The 21,203-nt window shown below is 45.6% G+C and overlaps 1 protein-coding gene across 6 annotated transcripts in view; it reads right to left on the bottom strand.

Annotated features, from left to right (window-relative positions):
- The window catches only part of KDM2A (lysine demethylase 2A), a 601,751-nt gene that overhangs the window by 63,999 nt on the left and 516,549 nt on the right, over window positions 1–21,203 (bottom strand). For 2 of the 6 annotated variants that reach the window (XM_050956089.1, XM_050956090.1), the window contains exons 2-3: window positions 7,008–7,034; window positions 3,866–3,970 (exon numbers count right to left, since the gene is read on the bottom strand). In XM_050956089.1, the coding sequence (XP_050812046.1) occupies window positions 3,866–3,907 (42 nt within the window). In that variant the 5' untranslated portion in view covers window positions 3,908–3,970; window positions 7,008–7,034. Of the gene's footprint in view, window positions 1–3,865; window positions 3,971–7,007; window positions 7,036–7,814; window positions 7,902–8,044; window positions 8,113–21,203 lie in introns of those variants that run through there. The other 4 variants (XM_050956085.1, XM_050956086.1, XM_050956087.1 and 1 more) reach the window with 4 other exon arrangements.

The following is a 21,203-nucleotide window of genomic DNA, read 5'->3' as shown; positions in this document are numbered from 1 at the left end:
TCACTATCAGAAGGGACCATGGAGACAAGTAGAGCATTGGGAGAGCACAACATAACTAAACACATTTGTGGTTCTGTGAACTCAGATAGTGATGCAAGGGTAATAAAATCTCATGTTTCAGCCAGTAAAATGATCACAGAGGAATCTTCCTCTTGTACAGCACTCTACAAGTGGCCAAGTGCAATATGGAAAGGGTTTTAACTTCCATCTGAAGCATCAGATACTGGTTGCTGCTGAAGACATGATCCTCGACTAGTTGGACCAATATTCTGATGCAATATGACAAATCAGACTCTTCAAAATGGCCAGACAACTAACTGGAAAGCCTTAACTCATGCACTCCCTACAATGTCCATCTGTACATGTCTGCATGAAAACGGAATTAAGTGGTGTCTTTGACTATGAAAAGTATTGGATTGACAGCCGCAGGAGAATGAGTTTTTCAGTTCATTCTTCATAAGTAGAGCCTAAACATCTGCAGTTCATGCTTCCTACTCACACTGCTATTCCTGCCAGCATGGCCATGCAGGTGCCAAGTGGGAAGTTCAGTCTCCAGGGTGGTCAAATGCCTGACCCATAGATTTGACGTCCACTTGGTGTCGCTCACTCCAATACATTCAGGCCTGGTCTACACCTAAAAATTAGAGGGACTCACCTACACGGCTCAGCGTTTGTGAAAAATTGAACCCCCTGTGCGCTATAGTTACGTCAACCTACCCCCACCACTCAGGGCTGTGAAAAATTGTGTGTCCTGTGCAATGTAGTTAGGTCAACCTGTCCAAACTGTAGACACAACTAGGTTAAAGAAGCATTCTTCCATCGACCTAGGTACTACTTCCCAGAGAAGCGGATTAACTAGAGCAACGGAAAACCCCCTTCCATCAATGTAGAAAGCATTTACACTATGGTGCTCTAGCATTGTAGCTGTGCCGCTGTAGCACAGATATGCTCTCGGACTCCTCAGAATCAAAGCTTGCATTTAGAAGAGTTTCTAGACTTCTTTGCAGCCATGATCACATTCTGGTTTTATCTGTAAAGTTAACTGATGAAGTTCAGTCTTCTTAAGTCTGTTACAGCCCAAAACATTAGCTAGAACAGCAGCTCTCAAGCTCTGTTTTTGCTAGGATACCCTCTGAAAATATTTCAGACTGTGATGATTGGCCCAAAAAAGTGACGACTCCTCCCCTCCATACCATGCCACCTTTACTGCTGCTGGGGGCAGCGCTGCCTATAGAGCTGGATGCATGGCCACGTAGCTCTGAAGGGCTAGGACTGTCAGCCCTGCACATGACTCACAGCCAAAACCCTGGCACGCATGGGGGCTGACACCTCATGAGCCCCTGAAGGGTCACGACCCCCAGTTTGAGAACCCCTAGGCTAGGAGAATTACTTTTCCAGCCCATTCATCTCAAGATGTTAAATAGTTGATGCTGGCACTTAAGAGTAGACCCCAACAGATCTTCAACCACTGATCATTTTTAGCAGAGGAGATTATTTGAGCTTCATTGCCACCTCATTCCTAAGGTGGTAGCGTGGTAAATTGGAAGTTGCTACAGAGAAGAAAGCAGCAGACATTTACAAAACGTTAATAAATTAAACATCATGACCCTCGTGACAGATCTCCCTGTAGAGCTACACAAGCCACCCCCTCCAGTGGAGGCAGCTTATGCCAGCAAAATAACTCGTTTTGCTTAAGTCAGTTAACGCTATCAGAATAAGCCATAGTGGTAAAATAAGCCATAGGGACTTTTTGCTAATGTAGCTGCATCTACACTAGGGTTTTTGCTCACCTAGCTATGTTGGTTGTGGATGTGATTTTTCTGGCAAAACTTTCACTGAGGTTTCTGCTACACTTACTTACCCCAAGGCCACAGGAAGACCAACAAAACCAGGTATAGAACCAAGCTTATGACTCGGTTCTCTGCTCTAATCCCCAACCATGCCCTTTCTCCTGTGGTCTGAACTTCGTTCAACACTGCTGTTTATTCAGCTCATAACATTTTGTTGGAGCTAAACCACCAATACTACTACAGCTATAGGTAAAAGAGCCCATAGTTCATGGTAATTTTAAGTTTGATGACTACAGCCATTTTTAACAGGTATGGCTGGCAAACAATGACAACTGTACAGCCTGTAGCAGTTACTTCAGTTTCCCACAGAAGCCATAAGGGGCTGGAAGTATGAAGAACGTGCGTCTTTCACTAAGATGTTTTCTGCAGCAGATGTTTATCCTGAAGATTATATCCACAAAATTTAAGATGCAGACACTATCCCCTGCCATACACAGTCCTCAAACTAGAGATTTATCATTAAGTCAAGATGAAACATGGCCCTACTAACTTCTCCTTCCTTTTAGGAACAAATTCTTTAGTTGGAGTGATACCAGTTACTCTAGAGATTACAACTGCTACCTCACCTTTATAAGGTGAGAACTAGTTACAACTCTCCAGCATGCTCTCTGTAGGCTGTTAAGGCACAGAAGTAGCAATTGATTAGATGACAAGGAAAGTGACTGCTCCCCCTCTCTGGGAAACCTAATCCTAGAGATCAGTGCACCACTTCATTAGACTTCATGCCAACTGATTTTATTTCAAAGCGTTAAAGGATAAAGATTTAACTGCAGTAGTCACAAGCCTGAGGGTTAGGGTAGAGAGACCAAGCTGACCATGCAGCTTAACATGACTTCTCCAAGAAGTAGGAATGAAAGAAAACACCAGCTTTTTTTCTTTTCTCTTGATGGGAACTCTGTCCCAGACACAGACACCATTAATAAAATCTCAGACTCTCTAAGGGAAGTTCTAAACTTAAAATGCTGCAGCTGCGCTGCTGTGGCACTATAGAGAAGATGCTACCTATGCCAATGGAAGGGATTTGCCTCTCAGTGTAGGTACTCCACCTGTACAGGAGGTGAGAGCTATGTTGATGGGAGAATTCTCCCATCAATTCAGCACTCTCCACACTAGAGGTTAGGTCAATTTATCCGTGTCACTCAGGGGTGTTGTTTTTTCACATCTCTGAGCAACGTAGTTATAGCGACCTACTTTCCTAGTGTAGATCTGGCCTCTGGAGCGCAAATACCAAAATAAGACAACCACACACCACCAGTTCCAACTAACTTCAGTGTAAAGCCTATTTCCTTCAGGCTGGTCTACACTGAAAAAGTACATTGGCATAGCTATGTCTCTCAAGGCTGCAGCTATGCCAACCTAAGCCTGGTGTAGACAGTGCTAAGTTGACAGAAGAATTCTTCTGTCGACTCAAGGAGGTGGATGACTAAGTGAAAGGAGAAGCACCTCCTGTTGTTGTAGTACAGCCTCTATAATGAAGCTCTATAATGGTGCAGCTGTGCTGCTGTAGTGTTTTAAATGTTGACAGTTGCAGGTTGAAAGTATACTCAAGTCAGATCTGGGCCAATGGAATGCCAACAGAAAACTACCCCAGTTTAACGTACACAGCATCCCAACTCCTCCTCTCCCTATCTGCCCCAAATACTAAGAGATGCCTGTTTTGTCACAAGTAACAATTATACCAGTTTCTTATGTCTGAAAGCATATTCTTTGACCTGTGACTTTTCCATTTTTGAAGCCTAAATAGCCATGTATTGGGTTGGTAACAACCATAGTTATAATGTTCCCCCATAATAAGACATACTTGTATGATGTGAACTGGAAGCATCAAATGATCTGATTGACTGCCCGCCTAAGTTATTATACATTTCATTGTATAAGTTGGAGATGCTAGTCTCATTGCTACATGGGATGGTGACAAGCCTGCTCCGACTATAAAGCCAGGGAGTTTTTTGGGTGTTGAAAGGCAAATAAAGAGACTAATAGTGAGAATTTGGTGGGTAAAAGTGAATACTGACCAATCTTTGGCTGTAACGGATCCTCTCTTCCTCAGGCTCCATCTCTGACTCTTCTGAAGAGAGTGAGAAGGATACGCCGGGGCTACTGTCTTCCTCCTCTTCCTCCTTAGTAACCAGAATGAAACAGTGAAAGATTGCACACAGATATTAGAAACACTCCTTTAAGCCTTCATTTATTCATTCGTACGTGAATGATTCTGTAACATTGTGAAATACTATGTACAGAGGCCACAGAACAGCAACAGGCTAGCTCCTGCAAATAGTTACAAAGGGATCTCACTGAACTGGGCAACTGGATAACAAAATGGGAAGTGATATTCAATGCTGATAAGTGCAAAGTAATGAACGTTGGAAAATAATCCCAATTATACATGCAAAATGATGGGGTATAAATTAGCTATTACTACTTTAGAAAGATCTTAGAGTCATCACAGATAGTTCTCTGAAAACAACCAGTCAATATGCAGCAGCAATCAAAAAAGCTAACATGTTAGGAACTATTATTATATATCCCTTTCGTAAAACAGAAGATATAATGCCACTATATAAATCCACGGTATGCCCACACCTTGAATACTGCATGCAGTTCTGGTCACCGCATCTCAAAAAACTGTATTAGAACTGGAAAAAAACATACAGAGAAGGGCAACAACAATCATTAGGTGTATGGAACAGCTTCCATATGAGGAAACATTAAAAAGACTAGCACAGCTCATCTTAGAAAAGAGATGACAAAGTGAGGATATACTCATGGTCTATAAAATCATGGTGAGAGAAAGCTAATATTTACTCCTTCACAAAGCAAAAACTAGGGGGTTACCTGATGAAATTAATAGGCAGCAGGTTCAAAACAAAAGGAAGTATTTTTTCACACAACGCACAGTCAACCTGAGGAACTCACTGCAAGGGGATGTTGTGAAAGAAAAAAGTATAACTGGGTTCAGAAAATAATTAGAAAAGTTCATGGAGGCTAGGTCCAATCAATGGTTATTAGTCAAGATGGTCAGGGACACAATCCCACGCTCTGAGTATCCATAAACCTTCAACTTCCTGAAGCCGGAACTGGATGACAGAGGACGGATCACTTGAAATTGCCCAGCATAGCCGTTCTTATGTTCTCCTTTCTCCATTAACTCCTTGGGGTTCTAGCTTGGCCCCAGGTGACTAGCACTCTGGAGTCACTATCATTTTCTGATCTATGTGAAGTGAGTTCATATTCTCAGTTCAGGGAGATGCCTCCTCATTAGAGTCATCATTAAGCCATTCCACTTTGGGATCAGAACCATACTGGCTTCAAATGTATATGTAAACATATTTGGTGGCAGCAGGATTTTAGTACGGTTTTCCCCGAGAAGCATGTCTCCTAAATCATGCTGTAGACTCCTCCTCTTGATAGTTTGTAATGTGGTTCTCTGCAGCTGCCCCCTACCCTTCAACAACAAATCCACATGGACTCTTGTCAGGGAAAACACGCAGAAACTCTTTTAACAGTATTTCAACATACTTGTGGATAACATGACTGACTCCAGTGTGGATGATTCCACAGCTCAGAATTCGCCTTAGTGTAGCGCTATCACATGGAGGTGCTCTGATACAATACTGTTTGATCTTTTTATATGGACAAGATAATGCTGTATTATAACTACGTTAAAACACCCGATCTTTATGGTCTTGTCTTCCCCAGGCTGTTTGGGGAAATCTCCCATGGTTGGTAGCAATAGGAGTGATAGCATAAAAAGAGCTCAAGCAGCAACTGATGTTTTCACCACCAAGTCATATCTACCCATTATGAGCAAGATCAGACAACATAGTAGTTAAAGTGCCACTGTTCTGTTTATACTAGCTCTTCTGCCACTGCTACCACCAGTTACTTAAAGTTTATTATAGACCAGGAGTTCTCAAACTTCATTGCACCGCGATCCCCTTCTGACAACAAAAATTACTAAAAGACCTGGAGTGGGGACCAAAGCCTTAGTCCGCCCAAGCCCCACCACCCCTGGTAGGCCAAAGCCCAAGCCCCATCGACCCAAGCTGTGGGGCCAAAGCTGAAGCCCAGGGAGCCTGTAACCTGAGCCCTGCTGCCCATGGTGGAAGCCCTCGGACTTTCGCTTCAGCCCTGGGCAATAGGGCTCAAACATTGGCTTTAGCCCTGGGCCCCAACAAGTCTAAGGCAGCACTGGTGACCCCATTAAAATGAGGTTGTGCTCCACTTTGGGGTCCCAACCCACAGTTTGAGAATCACTGTTATAGACAGTTTACATGGATTGAGCATGGTCTAATAACATAGTCAAACAGGTTTTTTTCTCACGTACACAGACAAGCTATGGTATAATAACCAGTACATCATAACACAGTGCCACAACACATGGTAAATTACATAGTGTAGTTGTGGTCTAATAGGCCCCCAACCCTAGCAGTCTCATCAGAGAAGGCCAGTTCAGATATTGGCCTACAGACTTAACTCTCCACTCCTCTTAGAAGTGATCTTGGGCCTGGGCAGAGAGTCAGCTGGTTGGGTTAGTGAAAGGAGATAGCATGGCTGCTGCTGTGGTTTGGCTGTACTGAGAAGACAGTCAGTCAGTCTCTAGGGAGCTGTCAATCCAGCATCCTTCAGTAACACAGAACTCACTTTAAATTGCACAAATTATTAAAACAGAAGTCTGACAGATGTCAGATGACTTGCTAAGAACAAGAAGTCTTAACCTAACCTCCCTCTTCAGGAGTCAGGGAAAAACCCCTTACAAAGTTTCGTATTTAAGAGTAGTAAAAGACAAGAAGGAAAGAAATCCCATCAACTCTTTCTTCCTACCTCAGGGATAAAACCAACCTCTTCCCTCACCCCACCAGTGCCCTGCTCTCTCTCTTCAAAAATATTTTTAAAGAACATGAAAGAAATGAGAACAGTGCAATATAGCAAAGAGATCAAACAATGGCCACATACAAATCCCAGCTCATCTCTGAGGAGAAAGGCAAAGGAGAGAGAATGCCAGTGACTGGCTGCTCCTAAGAAGCCACAATAAAATGTGTGGTTCACTGAGTTACATAAAGTTAGAGGGGCCGAGGAGGAGGGAGACTCTGGACACTGGAGAGGTCACTAGATTTAGCAAAAGCAAGGGGATATGAAGAAAATCAAGACTCTCACCAGGTCTCTTCTTCTCCTTTGTCCTTTCCTAGGGATGAAAAAAGATTAAAAAAAATAAAGAGAGGAGAAATTAAATCCCACGCATGGCTGTCTTCGTCTTGGGTGCTCAGAAAACCCTAGTATCCAGAAGGGATGGCAAGTCCCAGGAAAACTGCTCTGCTCGTAGAAGGGGGTCAGGACACTCTCAGGGTGTCTGCAACTCTCACCCTTTTAACTCCCCAATAAAATCCTCACACACCCAGTGAGCAGACTCACAGCCAGTTACAGGCAATGCCCTGGGGGAGTCACCCCACTCCCAAATCAACCCCCACTAAGCCCCACCTCACCAAGCCCCAACTCACCCCAGCCCCCAACCTCCTATATCAACCCACCTCCAATCTCCACCTACCCCCTAACTCACCCCAGCCCAGGGCCCCAAATCCCCTGCCCCACCCCGTCACCCTACCTCCAATCTCCACCCACCCCACCCTCTAACTCACCCCACACCTATCTCAAATCCCCTGCCCCACCCCCTCAATCCACCCCACCTCAAATATCCCCCTCTAAACTCACCCCAAGGGAGGTTACACTAGGGGTGCCCAGTGTATGAGGGAGTCACTCTGAGGGTACCTCTCCCCTAACTCGTCCCTAATCCCGCCCCCCGCTCCCCAACTTGCCCCCGGCCGCCGCCGCCTCCCCGCCCAGACCCGGCACCCCAAAGCCGAGCGTCCCCAGCGCCCCGTTGCCCTGCCCGGCTCTGCCTCAGCGCCGGCGTGCTCGGCACCCCGCTGCCATCCCCACCCCCCCGGACTCGCGTCCCCTCCTCACACAGGAGCAGTCGCCGCCATTTTGAACCCGTCAGACTCTCACATACACACAGGATCAACCCGGCCGCTACACTGCGCCTGCGCGACCGCGACCGCGACCTCCTCCCAAGCGGCTTCCTCCCTCCCTCCAGTTCCGCGCACGCCGTTCCCCTGGCCGCGCACGCGCAGCGACCTCCCTCCCTCGGCAACAAGAGCGCTACGGGCATTCCCACGCGGCGCACGCGCACGAACCTCACGTCCCCCTGCCGAGAACGCCGGCGCAGGCGCTTTGGCTCCATCTCGCAGCCGTATTTTGGCGCAGGCGCAAAAGGTACGCCACGAGTTCGGGTCTGGTCTTGGGTCTCTCAGCTTAATCTGCCCGGGAACCCGTGCGCATGCGTAGTAGTAATAGCTATGCCTAATTCGAAAGGGCTCAGAAAACGCACAGCGGGTGACAGCGGAGGGAGGGTGGATTAGAGCTAGAGGCACTGTTAGTGTGACCGCCCACGCCTCCTCTCACAGCCACAGGGCACCCTCCGTGTGACCCCCCCCCCAGCCACAAGGCTCGCTAGTGTGACCCCCTCATCTTCCCCGCACAGACTTGGGGCACCCCGGAGTGAAATCCAGCACGCCTCTCCACATAGTTATGGGATTTCCCCAGTGCTCCCCAGATAGCCATGTGACTCCCCCAGGCCTCCCCACACAGCTTGGGTACTCCCCCAATGTGACCCCCACACAGCTCTGGGGACACACTCTATAATTCTTCAGACACCTACTTGTACAGATCCCTGAGGGTGAATGGGATATATCCATCCCAAAGACCCATTCCCACAGAACCCTGGGTGGCCCTGAGACCCCTCCCTACAAAGCCTTGGGGGCATACAGCATATCACCCCCAAGACTCCTCTCAAAACAACTCTGGAAGTGCCTACAGTATAATCCCCACTAAAGAACTTCCCCCACAGAGCCTTAATGTCCACAGAATAATCCCCCAAAGACCATTCCCCACAAAGCCCTAGGGTGCCCACAGTATAATCCCTGCAGACCCTGCTCCCCGCACAGTTGTGGGGGCACACACAGTAGAACACCTCTGAGACCCTTCTCTCTAGAGCTCTGGAGATAAACACAGTATCACTCCCCCTCCCTAGATGCTGGCATGGAGGTCACGCTGTATCATCCCATCTGCCCTCTCAGATTCCAACCCCACACCCCGAAGGCACCCATGTAGGAATAGTTTCCCCATCTCACTCCTTGCCTAGGGCTAGTTGGAGCTGGGACAGGAAACCAGTAAGTCTCCCAATCTGCTTTCTTGTTCATCAGAATCTCAGCTCTCATGAGAAAATAACAGAACTAGAGTTACTAGTTGTTGCAAATAAACCTTGAAAACGTGACCATGTGTAACTGGTGCAGAGAGGCCATGAGCAGAGCACTGATCTGGTGCCTGGGTTTTATTCCCAGCTCATAGACTCATAGACTTTAAGGTCAGAAGGGACCATTATGATCATCTAATCTGACCTCCTGCACAATGCAGGCCATAGAATCTCACCCACCCACTCCTGTAACAAACCTCTAACCTATGTCTGAGTTATTGAAGTCCTCAAATTGCGGTTTGAAGACCTCAAGCTGCAGAGAATCCTCCAGCAAGTGAACCGTGCCCCATGCTGCAGAGGAAGGCGAAAAACCTCCAGGGCCTCTGCCAATCTGCCTTGGAGGAAAATTCCTTCCCGACCCCAAATATGGCAATCAGTTAAACCAGTGGTCCCCAACCTTTCTGTGGCCAGTAGCACATTCAAGTTTTCAGAAGAGTGTGGCAGGCGCCAACAGTTTTTCAAGGCTTATTTTGTATTTGTACATTAAATAATATGAAAAACATCATATTTAATATAACATAATATATGAATCCAGAGAGAAGAGAGAGGCCGGAGAGAAGTCTTGAGCACAGAGAACACTGACGTCTGCAGCCGCAGAGATCTCTGTCCCTGGCAGGCGCGGGGCCATGGCTTCTCTCTGGCTTAAGCCATGGCCTCACACCTGCCAGGGACCGAGAACACCGGCGCTCACAGCCTGCAGCCCTGGAGTTCTCTGTCCCCAGCAGGCACGGGGCCACGGCTTCTCTCCCCTGCTGGACACTAGGCGGGCGCACATATATGCCCCGGCGGGCACCACGTCGGGGACCACTGAGTTAAACTCTGAGCATGTGGGCAAGACCCACCAGCCAGAACCCAGGAAAGAATTTTCTGTAGTAACTCAGATCCCACTCCATCTAACATCACATCACAGACCACTGGGCATACTTACCTGCTGATAATCAAAGATCAGTTGCTAAATTAATTGCCAAAATTAGGCTATCCCATCATACCATCCCCTCCATAAATTTATCAAGTTTAGTTTTAAAGCCAGATATGTCTTTTGCCCCCACTACTCCCCTTGGAAGACTGTTCCAGAATTTCACTACTCTAATGGTTAGAAACCTTCGTCTAATTTCAAGTCTAAACTTCCTAGTGTCCAGTTTATATCCATTTGTTCTTGTGTCCCCATTGGTACTAAGCTTAAATATTTCCTCTCCTTCCCTAATATTTATCCCTCTGATATATTTATAAAGAGCAATCATATCCCCCCTCAACCTTCTTTTGGTTAGGCTAAACAAGCCAAGCTCTTTGAGTCTCCTTTCATAAGATAGGGTTTCCATTCCTCAGATCATCCTAGTAGCCCTTCTCTGTACCTCTTCCAGTTTGAATTCATCCTTCTTAAACATGGGAGACTAGAACTGCACACAGTATTCCAGATGAGGTCTCACCAATGCCTTGTATAATGGTACTAACACCTCCTTATCTCTACTGGAAATACCTCACCTGATGCATCCTAAAACCACATTAACTTTTTTAACGGCCATATCACATTGGCAGCTCATAGTCATCCTGTGATCAACCAAACTCCGAGGTCCTTCTCCTCCTCTGTTACTTCCAACTGATGTGTCTCCAATTTATAACTAAAATTCTTGTTATTACTCCCTAAATGCATGACCTTGAACTTTTCACTATTAAATTTCATCCTGTTACTATTACTCCAGTTTACAAGGTCATCCAGATCTTCCTGTATGATAGCAATACCTCCCAGCTTTGTGTCATCCACAAACTTTATTAGCACATTCCAACTTTTTGTGCCGTCAGTAATAAAAAGATTAAATAACATTGGTCCCAAAACTGATCCCTGAGGAACTCCACTAGTAACCTCCTTCCAGCCTGACAGTTCACCTTTCAGTACGATCCATTGTAGTCTCCCCTTTAACCAGTTCCTTATCCACCTTTCAATTTTCAGATTGATCCCCATCTTTTCCAATTTAACTAATAATTCCCCATCTGGAACCATATCAAATGCCTTACTGAAACCGAGGTAAATTAGATCCACTGTGTTTCCTTTGTCTAAAAAATCTATTACCTTTTCAAAGAAGGAGTTCAGGTTGGTTTGGCACGATCTGCCTTTTGTAAAACCATGTTGTATTTTGTCCCAATTACCATTGACCTCAATGTCCTTAACTACTTTCTCCTTCAACATTTTTTCCAAGACCTTACATACTACAGATGTCAAACTAACAGGCCTATAGTTACTCGGATCACTTTTTTCCCTTTTCTTAAAAATAGGAACTATGTTAGCAATTCTCCAGTCGTACGGTGCAACCCCTGAGTTTACTGATTCATTAAAAATTCTTGCTAATGGGCTTGCAAATTCATGTGCCAGTTCCTTTAATATTCTTGGATGAAGATTATCTGGGCCCTCCGATTTAGTCCCATTAAGCTGTTTGAGTTTGGCTTCTGCCTCGGATGTGGTAATATCTACCTCCATAGCCTCATTTCCATTTGTCATCCTACCATTATCCCTAAGCTCCTCATTAGCCTCATTAAAGACTGAGGGAAAGTATTTGTTTAGATATTGGGCCATGCCTAGATTATCCTTAACCTCCATTCCATCCTCAGTGTTTAGCGGTCCCACTTGTTCTTTGTTTTCTTCTTATTTATATGGCTATAAATTTATAAATTTATATTGGTTTTAATTCCCTTTGCAAGGTCCAACTCTACATTGCTTTTGGCCTTTCTCACTTTATCCTTACATGTTCTGACTTCAATAAGGTACCTTTCCTTGCTAATCCCTCCCATCTTCCACTCCTTGTAGGCTTTCTTGCTTTTTCTTTTTCTTCTTGACATGCATCTGAAGAAGTGTGTATTCACCCACGAAAGCTCATGCTCCAAAACGTCTGTTAGTCTATAAGGTGCCACAGGATTCTTTGCTGCTTTTACAGATCCAGACTAACACGGCTACCCCTCTCATACTTGCTTTTTCTTAATCACCTCTCTAAAATGCTTGCTAATCCAGCTTGTTCTACAACTCCTGCCTATTATTTTTTCCCCTTTCTTGGGATGCAGGCTTCTGATAGTTTCTGCAACTTGACTTGAAGTAATTCCAGGTCTCCTCTGCCTTTAGATCCACAAGTTCTTCAGTCCAATCCACTTCCCTAACTAATTTCCTTAATTCTTTAAAGTTAGCCCTTTTGAAATAAAAAACCCTAGTCCCAGATCTATTTTTGTTTATCCTTCCATCTAGTTTGAACTGAATTAGCTCATGATCACTCGAACCAATGTTGTCCCCTACAACCATTTCTTCTATGAGGTTCTCACTACTCACCAAAACCAAATCTAAAATGGCATCCCCTCTTGTTGGTTCTTCAACTACTTGGTGAAGAAATCCATCAGCTATCACATCCAGAAAAATCTGAGCCCTATTATTATTACTAGCACTTGTCCTACAGTCTATATCTGGGAAGTTAAAGTCTCCCATGATTCCCATTAGTGTTTACTTCATTAAAAATATTAAAGAGGTTTCTATCCATATCCAGATCAGATCCCGGCAGTCTGTAGCACACCCCAAGCACTATCTGAGGGGAAGCTCTAGTAGCTTTCTTTCCCAATGTGATTTTTGCCCAGACAGACTCTGTCTTATCCATTCCATCACTTCCTATTTCTTTACAGTTTATCTCATCATTGATATACAATGCTATTCCACCACCTTTGCCTTTATTTCTGTCTTTCCTAAACAGCACATAGCCTTCAATACCTGTACTCCAGTCATAACTACTATTCCACCATATTTCTGTTATCCCTATAATATCTGGTTTCACTTCCTGCACCAGTAGCTCTAGTTCCTCCATTTTGTTATGCAGGCTCCTCGCATTAGTGTACAAACATCTTAATTTTTGCCATTTGGTTTCACTGACATTCTTTACCCTGTTAGGCACAGACATTCTACCACCAGTATCACCAATTAGACTGGTATCTATACCACCCTTCTTCCTTTTGTTGTTCTCCTGCCCATGGCTGTATCCTCTCCTAGTTTGTTTTCTTCTCTCTCAATGTTGAATTCCAGCATGGAGATTACCTGGACATCTCCCAACCATCTCCCCCAAATTCCTAGTTTAAAGCTCTCTTAATCAGTTGTGCCAGCCTCCATCCTAGAAGTCTATTTCCCTCCTTACTCAGGTGAAGTCAGTCCCGAGAGAATAGTCCTCTGTCCATGAATGCTATACCCCAGTGGCCATACATCCCAAAACCCTCCTTGTAGCACCACTGCCTGACCATGCCATCTGTTGACCGCCATAATCTTGTCACACCTTTGTTGCCCTTCTCTAGGAACAGACAGAATCCCACTGAAGATCACCTGAGCCTCGATTTCCTTAAGCGTTTTCCCAGTCTGGCATAGTCTCCCTTTATACGTTCCAGCGAGAATCTAGCCGTATCATTTGTTCCCACATGAAGGACAATCAGCAGATTCTTTCCCGCTCCCATTAGGATCTTTTTCAGCCTTAGGTCCACATCGCGTATCTTAGCACTCGGCAGACAGCTCACCCTTCTGTTCTCCGGATCAGTTCTAGTTACAGGCCTGTCTGTTCTTCTCAGTAAAGAGTCCCCAGTCACGTAGACCTTCCTTTTCCTGGTGACAGTGCGATTCTCCGATCTATCCCCTGTCCCTCTGGCTGCAAGTCCTCTTGATTTCTATTGTCCCTGTCACTGCCCTGCTGGATGACCTTGGGCAAGTTGTGCTGTTTCTCTGGCCCTCAGTTTCCCTATCTGTGAAAGAGGGCTAATGATGATAACCTCCTTTGTAAAGTGCTTTGAGATGTATGGATGAAAAGTGATATAGAAGAGCCAGGGATCCTGAGGATTTCTTTAAGATAACAGAGCAACTGCTCTGCTTTAGCTAAAGCTGAGACTCACTGTTTAACAGATGATTTTTCAAAGTGCCCTCACATCCATGGGTTTGCTCAGATTGTCTTGAAAATGCCTGTGCCTCATGGGGCTCCAGAGTCAGCTAAGTGATCCAAATTTGGGGTTATTACATAACGGGATCCCTGAGATACAGTGCCCCTAAAATATGTGCCATCAACATTTTCCAGCCCTTGTAACATTTTGTTTGCACCTAGGTCAAGCTGTATCAGGGAACTGACTTGGAAGGAAGAAACAGGTGGTTGAGCCCCAAAGCCTCCTGGATTCCTTGATGGCTATGCAGACCACAAGCCAAGGAGTCTGCTAGGGATGTGGAACAGCACAGACTGTTGTCCCTGAGATCCACCCATACAGGAGGGGCCACAATACTGACGCTGTAGTGGTTCCCACAGGGTGTCCCCAGCAGCCAGCCCCTTTCCTGTGCACTAATTCTTGGCCACCAGCCAGCCCCTTGCAAAGAGAGTGGATGGTGCAATACAAATGTCAGAGCCCCCTTCTATGTGGAAAGGTGTAAATCCCCATTAAGAGGTGGGCAGAACCTGGGGCGCTCCACAGGCTTCAATGTTGGAGATTGGAAGGCAAGAGCTGAGCTTATACTAGGCGGGTCATGCAGGCTGGACTGTATATCTCTTATTGCCAATGTGACTCCCCCACTGGCATGCTGGCTTTTGTGGATTGCTTTCTAAGGCACTTATTTCTCCCCATTCATCATACGGGGAGCCTAGGTGCCCCACTTGGGCTTTGTGGATCACAGCATTGTTCTGTGACTTTCTAAGCATCTGTCCACACTTCAAAGTTAGGTCGACATAACTACAGTGCTCAGGGGTGTGAAAAATCTGCACCTCTGAGTACTGTAGCTTTGTCCACCTCACCCCCAATGTATACACAGCTACTGGACAGAAGAATGTTTCCAGCCTCCTAGCTCCTGTCTCCCAGGGAGATAGAATTCCTACAGGACTGGAAAAACCCCTTCTGTTAATGTAGGAAGTATCTACTCTACGGCACTACAGCACCCACAGTGTAGATATGACCTGAGTTCCTTTGTAAATCTGGGCCTACGCTCCCCATTCACATTAATTTCAACAGAAGGTAGGACGGTAAATGCCTTTGATGATCTGAGTCTGACCATCTGTAGCCTGGAACAAAAGAGTGGAGAGTGTTCACACTAGCAGCTACAAATGGGCTAAGTACTTTTAGTTAATTGGCAATTAAGTTACAAAAATCCAGTGAAGACAGACCCATATGAAAAGCAACAGGGGTATTTCTTCCTATCTATGGATTGTGAGATCTACTTTTCTGGATATTTCTGCTCTCCTTCTCCCCTGGCCTGCAAGGAGAGTGAATCATCCTCTGCTGTCTTTATGAATGGCAAGAATGGGGGTACATGGGGTCTGGCAGCAGTAACAACTTCCTGTCCGAACACATTGATCACAGTGAAAGATTTCCCACTTCCAAACTGCAACCTTGTTCTGAGCTCCATCCTGCCAAACCATAGCATTGTATCTACCTGAATTCATGGAGTCATGGAGTTTAGTGCCAGAATGGACCATTAGATCATCTGCATAATACAAGACCCTAAATCTTCCTTCCAATCCGCATGTGTAGCTATTATCCTTTCACTGTATCTTGTCGCTCCCCTGATAATGAGTTTTTTCCTTTTTAGATACAGTTCTCTCTATCAGTCTATTTGGGAACAACTGGTTTCCATTCTGATCAGGGAGGACAGGGCTATCTGCTATGATGCACAAAGTTATTATTAATTAATGAGCAATGTCTGTTTAATTTTCAAACTGCAGGAATGGGAGTCAGGACTCCTGAGTGTGTTGTTTTATTTTTACAAGCTCTGGGTGGGAGTAAGGTCTAGTCGGGTTAGAGCAGGAGGGGCCAGAGGCTGGTCTTCTGGGTTCTAGTCCTGGCTCTGGGAGAGGAGATGAGTCTTGTGGTCAGAGCAATGGAGCCCAAATGTTAGGGGTCTGTCCAGTGCCTGGCACAATGGGCCCAGATATCAGTCAGGGATCTGTACAGTGCCTGGCACAATGGGTCCAGATGTCAGTCAGGGGTCTGTGCAGTACATGGCACAAAGAGCCCAGATGTCAGGGGACTGCGTAGTGCCTGGCACAATGGGCCCAGATGTCAGGGGTCTGCAGTGCCTGGCACAATGGGCCCAGATGTCAGTTAGGGGTCTGTGCAGTACCTGGCACAATGGGCCTAGGAGTCAGTCACGGGTCTGTGCAGTGCTTGGCACAATGGGCCCAGATGCCAGTCAAGGGTCTATGCAGCACCTGGCACAATGGGCCCAGATCTTGGTCAAGAGCCTTTAGGCACTGCTGTAGTCACATATAATAACTGCTCTAGAAGAAGGAAGCAAGTACAGTCACAGTGTGTAGGTAGCGATGATCCCTTGTTCCTCCCTCAACCTGTTCCCCGTGGGTACTGGAGCCAGAGCCAGTTACAGCCAGGTTTGACTGCTTTCCTGCTGCTGTCCCTGCAGAGCCAGCACAGCAACAGGAGAGAGAGCTGGATTGCTGTCTGCCTTGAGCATTGCTAGCAGAACCATGAACCTGCTGCTGCCCACTGCAAACTCTTCATTCTGGCTGCTGCTTGGGAGGGAAGGAGCCTCCTGGACCCAGGTGGTGACTGCAGGGCTGGTCCATGCTTAGGGAAAGCAGCTTCATTTTGCTTCTAAATTGGGCATGTAGGTTGTCTCTGAGCTGGTGAGCTGCGATAAATGAAGCCCACGAGGCTATGGTGTCCCCAATTCTCATCTGAGCACTAAAATGGGAGGGAATGGGGCAGTCTGGGCCATGGGAAGCAGAGAATAGCTGGAATATAGGAGCTCCCCCTGGGCTGAGATGCTAGAGGAGAACAGAGGAATCAATATCAAGACCTTGTGCTGGCTCTGCTGCTCAGGGAGGCCCTCTGCCTGTGGGTTATTCCCTGGGGGCTGTCTCCATTCGCTTTCACCATGTCCCCTGTCATACAGGGGTTGGATCACAACAGAGAATAAGGCTATAGAGCAGAACAGCGCTTTAAGGCTAGATCTCGGGGCGGCAGCGGAGGGGGTGGGGGTGGCAAGAGCCCTGAAAGCACCATGGGGAGTCAACTCCCAGCCACATGAAGCTCTTGCTGCCAGCTGCCCTGGAATGTCCCATGGGGCTGATGTTCTGTCACCCAAGGTGATTGACTCCCCACAGTGTCCTGCTGCCCATTGGAGCAGCGGCTGTGAAGGGTAGAGCATCCATCACCCTACTGAATGGAACAGCCTGGCTGTCTGGTTAACAGAAAGGAGCAGCCTGGTTAACAGACTGGCTGTCTTCTGAACCCCAGCTGGAGAGGAGTCTCAGAGAGGAGGAAAAGATATAAAAATGAGGAACAGAGGCCCCAAATCACCTTTCCTCTCATCTGTACTCATGGCATCAACAATGTTTGAAAGACAAAAGACGCATCATTGAACTGGGGGAGGGGTCCTGGCTGAAAAATCCAGCCAGACTGCTGTAAGCTTATGATGAGAAACTCTTTTGCTTTAAATTCACTTAGCTTGTTAAGTTAGGTATTAGTTTGCCTCTTACCTTTTATTTCTTTGTAACCAGTTCTGACTTTTATGCCTCATCACTTGGAATCACTTAAAATCTACCTTTCTTTAGTTAATAAATTCATTTTAACTGAACCAGTGTGTGTTTGGATTGAAATGTTTGGGAACCTCCACTTGAGATAATGGAGTTTGTGCATATCATTTTCTATTATTGAAATGACAGACTTTCTATGAGCTTGTATTGTCCAGGAGGGTGCTGGGCAGCACAAAATGCACATTTGTGGGGACAAGTCTGGAACTAGTAATTTTCTGGTGTCACTCTGCAATATAATTCAGGAGCAGCTGGCTTAGAGCTATCATATAACTCAGCTGGGAGTAATTTACAAGCTCGAGGCTCATAGACTCATAGACTCAAGGACTGGAAGGGACCTCGAGAGGTCATCAAGTCCAGTCCCCTGCCCTCATGGCAGGACCAAATATTGTCTAGACCATCCCTAATAGACATTTATCTAACCTACTCTTAAATATCTCCAGAGATGGAGATTCCACCACTTCCCTAGGCAATCTATTCCAGTGTTTAACCACCCTGACAGTTAGGAACTTTTTCCTATTGTCCAACCTAAATCTCTCTTGCTGCAGCTTAAGCCCATTGCTTCTTGTTCTATCATTGGAGGCTAAGGTGAACAAGTTTTCTCCCTCCTCCTGATGACACCCTTTTAGATACCTGAAAACTGCTATCATGTCCCCTCTCAGTCTTCTCTTCTCCAAACTAAATAAACCCAATTCCTTCAGCCTTCCTTCATAGGTCATGTTCTCAAGACCTTTAATCATTCTTGTTGCTCTTCTCTGGACCCTCTCCAATTTCTCCACATCTTTCTTGAAATGTGGTGCCCAGAACTGGACACAATACTCCAGCTGAGGCCTGACCAGCGCAGAGTAAAGCGGAAGAATGACTTCTCATGTCTTGTTTACAACACACCTGTTAATGCATCCCAGAATCACGTTTGCTTTTTTTGCAACAGTATCACACTGTTGACTCATATTAAGCTTGTGGTCTACTATGACCCCTAGATCTCTTTCTGCCATACTCCTTCCTAGATAGTCTCTCCCCATTCTGTATGTGTGAAACTGATTGTTCCTTCCTAAGTGGAGCACTTTGCATTTATCTTTATTGAACTTCATCCTGTTTACCTCAGACCATTTCTCCAATTTGTCCAGATCATTTTGAATTTTGACCCTGTCCTCCAAAGCAGTTGCAATCCCTCCCAGTTTAGTATCATCCGCAAACTTAATAAGCGTACTTTCTATGCCAACATCTAAATAGTTGATGAAGATATTGAACAGAACCGGTCCCAAAACAGACCCCTGCGGAACCCCACTTGTTATACCTTTCCAGCAGGATTGGGAGCCATTAACAACTATTCTCTGAGTACGGTTATCCAGCCAGTTATGCACCCACCTTATAGTAGCCCCATCTAAATTGTACTTTCCTAGTTTATCTATAAGAATATCATGCGAGACCGTATCAAATGCCTTACTAAAGTCTAGGTATATCACATCCACCGCTTCTCCCTTATCCACAAGGCTCGTTATCCTATCAAAGAACGCTATCAGATTGGTTTGACACGATTTGTTCTTTACAAATCCATGCTGGCTATTCCCTATCACCTTACCACCTTCCAAGTGTTTGCAGATGATTTCTTTAATTACCTGCTCCATTATCTTCCCTGGCACAGAAGTTAAACTAACTGGTATGTAGTTTCTTGGGTTGTTTTTATTTCCCTTTTTATAGATGTGCACTATATTTGCCCCCTTCCAGTCTTCTGGAATCTCCCCCGTCTCCCATGATTTCCCAAAGATAATAGCTAGAGGCTCAGATACCTCTTCTATTAACTTCTTGAGTATTCTAGGATGCATTTCATCAGGCCCTGCATGACTTGCAGGCATCTAACTTTTCTAAGTGATTTTTTACTTGCTCTTTTTTTATTTCATCTTCTAAACCTACCCTCTTCCCGTAAGCATTCACTATATTAGACAATCCTTCAGACTTCTCAGTGAAGACCGAAACAAAGAAGTCATTAAGCATCTCTGCCATTTCCAAGTCTCCCGTTACTGTTTCCCCCTCCTCACTGAGCAGTGGGCCTACCCTGTCCTTGGTCTTCCTCTTGCTTCTAATGTATTGATAAAAAGTCTTCTTGTTTCCCTTTATTCCCATAGCTAGTTTGTGTTCATTTTGTGCCTTTGTCTTTCTAATCTTGCCTCTGCATTCCTGTGTTATTTGCCTATATTCATCCTTTGTAATCTGACCTAGTTTCCATTTTTTATATGACGCCTTTTTATTTTGTAGGTCACGCAAGATCTCATAGTTAAGCCAAGGTGGTCTTTTGCCACATTTTCTATCTTTCCTAACCATCGGAATAGCTTGCTTTTGGGCCCTTAATAGCGTCCCTTTGAAAAACTGCCAACTCTCCTCAGTTGTTTTTCCCCTCAGTCTTGATTCCCATGGGTCCTTACCTATCAGCTCTCTGAGTTTACCAAAATCCGCCTTCCTGAAATCCATTGTCTCTATTCTGCTGTACTCCCTTCTACCTTTCCTTAGAATTGCAAACTCTATGATTTCGTGATCACTTTCACCCAAGCTTCCTTCTACTTTCAAATTCTCAACAAGTTCCTCCCTATTTGTTAAAATCAAGTCTAGAACAGCTTCCCCCCAGTAGCTTTTTCAACTTTCTGAAATAAAAAGTTGTCTGCAATGCAGTCCAGGAACTTATTGGATAGTCTGTGCCCCGCGGTGTTATTTTCCCAACATATATCTGGATAGTTGAAGTCCCCCATCACCACCATTTCTTGGGCTTTGGATGATTTTGTTAGTTGTTTGGAAAAAGCCTCATCCACCTCTTCCACCTGATTAGGTGGCCTGTAGTAGACTCCCAGCATGACATCACCTGTGTTTTTTACCCCTTTTAGCCTAACCCAGAGACTCTCAACACTTCCGTCTCCTATGTCCATCTCCACCTCAGTCCAAGTGTGTACATTTTTAATATATAAGGCAACACCTCCTCCCTTTTTCCCCTGTCTATCCTTCCTGAGCAAACTATACCCATCCACACCAACATTCCAGTCGTGTGTATTATCCCACCAAGTTTCAGTAATGCCAACAATGTCATAGTTGTATTTATTTATTAGCACTTCCAGTTCTTCCTGCTTATTACCCATACTTCTTGCATTTGTATATAGGCATCTAAGATACTGGTTTGATCTTGCCTCCAAGCTTTGCCCTGACCCTCCTTTCTCTCTGCCATTAGGCTGTGGGTGAACAGTCCAGGAGTGGCTGCTCTTACAGCAAAGCAGTGTAAAAGACACCCCAGATTGGAGAAATGAGGGGATGCAGCTGTTCAAAAGGCCAGATTGTACCCTGGGAAACATCACAACCCCATTGTTTAGTCTTTGTCTCTGTCCATCTGACCTCCTTGGTCTATTCCCAAGTGAGAGCCCCAGACTTTCTCCAGCAGCCAACCCTCAACACCCTCACCTCCACAGTTCTTTGTCTTTTGTTCTTCAACCCAGGTTTTTGCTTAGCTTCCCTGCTGAGAGGTGGGGAAAC

This window comes from Gopherus flavomarginatus, chromosome 5 (assembly GCF_025201925.1).
Source record: "Gopherus flavomarginatus isolate rGopFla2 chromosome 5, rGopFla2.mat.asm, whole genome shotgun sequence".
Classification (NCBI taxonomy): domain Eukaryota; kingdom Metazoa; phylum Chordata; order Testudines; family Testudinidae; genus Gopherus; species Gopherus flavomarginatus.
This window is presented reverse-complemented; position numbering and strand designations above follow the sequence as displayed.